The 5,075-nt window shown below is 33.8% G+C and overlaps 1 protein-coding gene across 1 annotated transcript; it reads left to right on the top strand.

Moving 5' to 3' along the window:
• The first annotated feature begins 2,915 nt into the window (after positions 1–2,915).
• On the top strand, positions 2,916–3,836 carry LOC102912580 (olfactory receptor 5AC1-like). The gene has a single exon (XM_006981599.1). The coding sequence runs from the start codon at positions 2,916–2,918 to the stop codon at positions 3,834–3,836; it is 921 nt and encodes a 306-aa protein (XP_006981661.1).
• The last annotated feature ends 1,239 nt before the right edge of the window (positions 3,837–5,075 follow it).

Here is a 5,075-nt window from a genome sequence, read left to right as displayed (position 1 = left end):
CTTAATCTTTATGTATACACACTTAAGTGTTTTAGACCAGAAATTTGAAGTCAATCATGTGAATGTTTGAAGAACTCTATGCTTAGGCTTTTCACTATGCTATTTGTTGACATCAATGAAAACCATAGACTTCTAGATTGCTGAGTGTGTGCTTCTTGCAGAAGCCAAAACTTTGCAGAGAAAAATTTAAAACAAGATTCATGACTTGGATTATGAGAGATAACTGAATAATTCGGAGGTGTAATTGAGACTCAAAGATTTTGAAAGTTAAAAAAAACCGACTCCTAAAAGATAATGCTATGGAACCAATATGCTAGTTATTTTCATTAGTAATTTATTCTGATATTGACACAGCAAATGTTCCTATATCAGAAAAATTTTTCCAACTGTTGAGAACCATAGAAGTGTGTGGTGACATCTTAGGATAATTTGTCCTCATCTGGTTCATTGTTTAGACAGTATTCCTAGATATATGTAGAAAGGATGAAATCAGATATCTAAAGAGTCACTTTCACTGCTGAATTCTTGGTATTCAATAAGGATATTTAATAAGGTATTTAATAAGGATAATCTGATGCCTTTGTAGATTTAGTGTAGAATACCTGAATAATTGTTAGACTTATCACCAGCTTTTCTGTTAGTTTATGTGCTATTGTGCTCAGACAAACCCCAAATAAAGTTTGTGTTTCATATTCTCAACAAAAAAAATGAAAAGGAATAATTTCTACAGTATACATACCTTGTTTCAGAAAAAATACTTTAGGATATCCATATACTTTTACTGTCTCAAGATTATTCTTTTCAGGGTTTTCTTTTCAATAACTCGACCTGCAGTTTTCCACATTGTATGTTTGGGGCAGGGCAATTAGACAGCACTTGTTTTGAGAAAATTAGTTTTTGGTAGTCACAGACTATGGTATGGAATATTTAGCTAAGTTAATAAAGAACTTATCAATATGATATAGAAGCAAAAACATAGCTAGGCAGGTCACCCAGGTAGCTGCCCTTTTTGTAAAAACTTGTGGTCTGTGAATCCAAGAATTGTTCCCATTCTCATGGAGAGTTATATACTTAGGGCTATTGTTTCTAAATGACCAACTTCTATTGTAGATCAGCAAATCAAGGATTTGAATATATGAAACATAGCTTATGCTAATAATCATGTATAATGTGTCATTGGATACATGACAGACTGGTGATGCTGATTTGGAGTCCCCTTCCTAAACCCAACTTTCAACAGAGTCCATCTTTCTCAATAATTTCCAGTTTGTGAAACTTTCAAACATTTTTAAGAGTCTATTTCACCTTGTTTATCTTTGTCATAGACATTTGCTTTACTATGTTCTCCTCAACTGATTTTCTATTTAAATAAAATTTATAATTTGAACACTTAAATGTAATACATGTAATCATGACACTTGGAATTCTTCCTACTGTGTCATTTCTTTATTATAAATTTTATTTTATTTTTGAGATGAAATTATATTTTATTTAATTATTTCTCCCCTTCATTTCTCCAACCCTTCTCATACTCCTTTCCTCTGCTCTATTCCCAATCCATGGCTTCTTTTTCTTTAATGGTTATTATTCACACAATACACACACATATGTATTCCTAGTTTTATAAATATATTTATACATAATTAGTACATAAAACCAATGTTCTCTATCTATATAATGTACTTTCATGTATGTGTTTTCAAGGCCATTTAGTATTGGATAACCAATCCGTATGTTCTTCCAAATAGAAGACTGTTTTTCCCACTCAGCATCCTTATTTGCATGAAGACATTTGTTGCAGAGTTGTGGCTTCTTTTTTAAATGTTATATTCTAACTTTGATAACCCCTTTTGTACTAATATAGGAGCAACTGGAGAACTGCCACAATCTTTTTAGAAGCATGTGTAATTAAACTATTAAAAGACATTGTCAGCTGAATACTTTTTAGAACTGGCAAGTGTAAGGACAGTTCTTGTATTGATCTTTAATATGCAAACAAATCAGTAGTGTATGCATGAGTATATGTGTTTCCTCTTATAACAGTTATTTTAACTTCATAGTTATATCACCTCAGTTATTGATTCTATGTCATAAGCTAAGAATGGCAGTATCATAATATAGAAGATATCAAATGATTAGTTTCCTAAATGAGCCAATGATTGGTAAATATAATTTTATAGAAGAAATTTTAAAAAATATTTATCTGAAATAAGAGTTTTATTTATTATCATTTTGTTTGTCTTAGGAAACAATGATATATATTATTAAAACTAAAGTTTGTTTCTGTTTTTGTTATTCAGTATAAAGAATGTAAGCAGTAGTTGAGAAACTGATTATGCGGTTTTGTACTTTTATCAGTATTGTTTAAAGTAACTGTAGTGCATATGCATTAAGTATTTTCCATTCTTACTTGCGTGTAAAACATTATAGCTATCTATATAACTTAGAGTGACTATGACAGTACTCTAAGACCTTATTGGTGTCTTTAGGTTATTCCATAATATTTCTCATAAAAACATATCATTAAAATTAGCTGTGCCTCTGCCGGGCGGTGGTGGCGCACGCCTTTAATCCCAGCACTCGGGAGGCAGAGGCAGGCGGATCGCTGTGAGTTCGAGGCCAGCCTGGGCTACCAAGTGAGCTCCAGGAAAGGCGCAAAACTACGCAGAGAAACCCTGTCTCGAAAAACAAAAACAAAAAACAACAAAAAAAAAAAATTAGCTGTGCCTCAAAATCATTCTAAAAATCTTTGTATGTTAGGTGTATTTGTAAAACAAATATTCCATACTTCCATAGGTTGATTAATGAGTATCTGGGAAATAAGATGTGATGCTGAAATCAACTCCATCTTATTTTAATCTTGGTCATAATTTATTCATCTAAATCTCTTTTCAGTGAGCAGCCTGAGGGATGTTATGGAGGTAAACAAGACCCAGCTGACTGAATTTGTTCTCAGAGGAATAACAGACCGTCCAGAGCTGCAAGTCCCCCTCTTCCTGGTGTTCTTCTTCATCTATGTCATCACCATGGTGGGCAACCTTGGTTTAATCTTTCTCATCTGGAAGGATTCCCATCTTCACACTCCTATGTACTTTTTTCTTGGAAGTTTGGCCTTTGCAGATGCCTGTACTTCATCCTCAGTGACTCCCAGGATGCTTGTCAATATCTTAGACAGTGGTAGAATGATTTCCCTCTTTGAATGCATGGCCCAATATTATGTTTTTGGATCCAGTGCAACTACAGAATGTTTCCTTCTCGTAGCAATGGCCTATGACCGCTATGTTGCCATATGCAACCCTCTGTTCTATCTTGTGGTGATGTCCAACAGAGTGTGCATTTGCCTGATAAGTGTTTCATACATAATTGGTTTTCTGCATCCACTTGTCCATGTAGGATTATTATTTAGATTAACATTTTGCAAGTCCAATATAATAGATCATTTCTACTGTGAGATCTTGCCGCTTTATACACTTTCTTGCACTGACCCATCTATAAATGCATTAGTGGTTTTCATTTTTGCTGCTGTCATACAAGCTATTACCTTTATGAGTATCATAGTCTCCTATGCCTGTGTCCTCTTTTCTATCCTGAAAACGAAGACTGAGAGGGGCAGAAGCAAAGCTTTCTCTACCTGCAGTGCCCATCTGCTCTCTGTTTCTTTGTTCTATGGCACTCTTTTCTTTATGTATGTGAGCCCTGGGTCTGGACCAAGTAAATATAAGGATAAGATATATTCTCTGTTCTATACTATTGTGATTCCTCTGCTAAACCCCTTTATTTACAGCTTAAGAAACAAGGAAGTTTTAGGTGCTCTGAGAAAACTCATAGAGGCATAAATGCTTTTCAGAAAATTATTTGGTGTTTAATATTTAAATACATCAAAATTTCTAATCTTGTATTATCATATATAGTAGGCTAGTATCCTGCTAAATAATGAAATGTAATTAGTTTGTGTTATTGTCATAGAAATATAGATTTCCTAATCATTAATGCACATTTTAAAGGCAGATATCAATTATTTGTTATTTTAAATCCATACAGATAGATTAAAATTAACTCAGCAAATTCAATCACTTTGTAACATAACAAACTTTAGTGTTTACAGGTATATAAATTTTAATAGTAGTTTGACTTTCTATCTGCAGAGGAAATTCTATATTTGTATAAATCCTTTATTTAAAATATATTTATGCTCTCCAAAATATGCTCAATATGTTTTACTACTTTTAATGCATTTTTATTTAATGGTTAAAAGTGGCAAATGTAAGTTTATTTGTCATAATCACAGGAAAACATATATTCCATATTGCTGCTCAGAAAGTTTTGATTTTAAGTGAAGCCTTTAATCCATGTGGTAAATTTGCTCATTGCTCACAGAATGTGTGTGTGTGTGTGTGTGTGTGTGTGTGAGAGAGAGAGAGAGAGAGAGAGAGAGAGAGAGAGAGAGAGAGAGAGAGAGAGAGAGAGAGAGAGAGAGATATGGAGGCCAGAAGAACATATCAGTTATTTTGCTTTCTCATTCCAACTTAGTGATTTTGAGACAGGATCTCTCACTTAATGTCAGGGTCCTATCCAGCAAGTCCCAGTGATACTCTGATCTCCAGCCACTACTATGCTTTGGTTACTGGTGATCCTGACTTTTTACATGGATACTGGGGATTCAAACTCAGGTTTGCACAACATGCTTGCACAGTAAACCCTATTACCTATTGATCCATCTTCCTAGCCCTCAAATCACCATTTATGTGCAGTTTAACAGTACTTTTAAGAGGTAGATATTTCTGTCACTTTTTTTTTTGGTTTTTCGAGACAGGGTTTCTCTGTGTACCTTTGTGCCTTTCCTGGAATTCACTCTGTAGCCCAGGCTGGCCTCAAACTCACAGAGATCTGCCTGCCTCTGCCTCCCAAGTGCTGGGATTACAGGCATGCGCCACCACCGCCTGGCTCTGTAAAAAAAAAAAAATATCAAATTTTAACTTTTAAAAATGTAAAATAGTTTAAAGTATTTTAACATAACATAATTCTGAATCATTTCAAAACTAATTGAATTTTTAAAAATTTTACAGGTTTTCATA

This window comes from Peromyscus maniculatus, chromosome 12 (genome assembly GCF_049852395.1).
Source record: "Peromyscus maniculatus bairdii isolate BWxNUB_F1_BW_parent chromosome 12, HU_Pman_BW_mat_3.1, whole genome shotgun sequence".
Taxonomy (NCBI): Eukaryota; Metazoa; Chordata; class Mammalia; order Rodentia; family Cricetidae; genus Peromyscus; species Peromyscus maniculatus.
Note: the sequence above shows the minus strand (reverse complement) of the source record. Positions and strands in the feature narration are given on the sequence as shown.

Excerpts from the sequence above, each read along its gene's own strand:
- LOC102912580 (XM_006981599.1), top strand. The coding sequence starts at position 2,916 with ATGGAGGTAAACAAGACCCAGCTGACTGAATTTGTTCTCAGAGGAATA.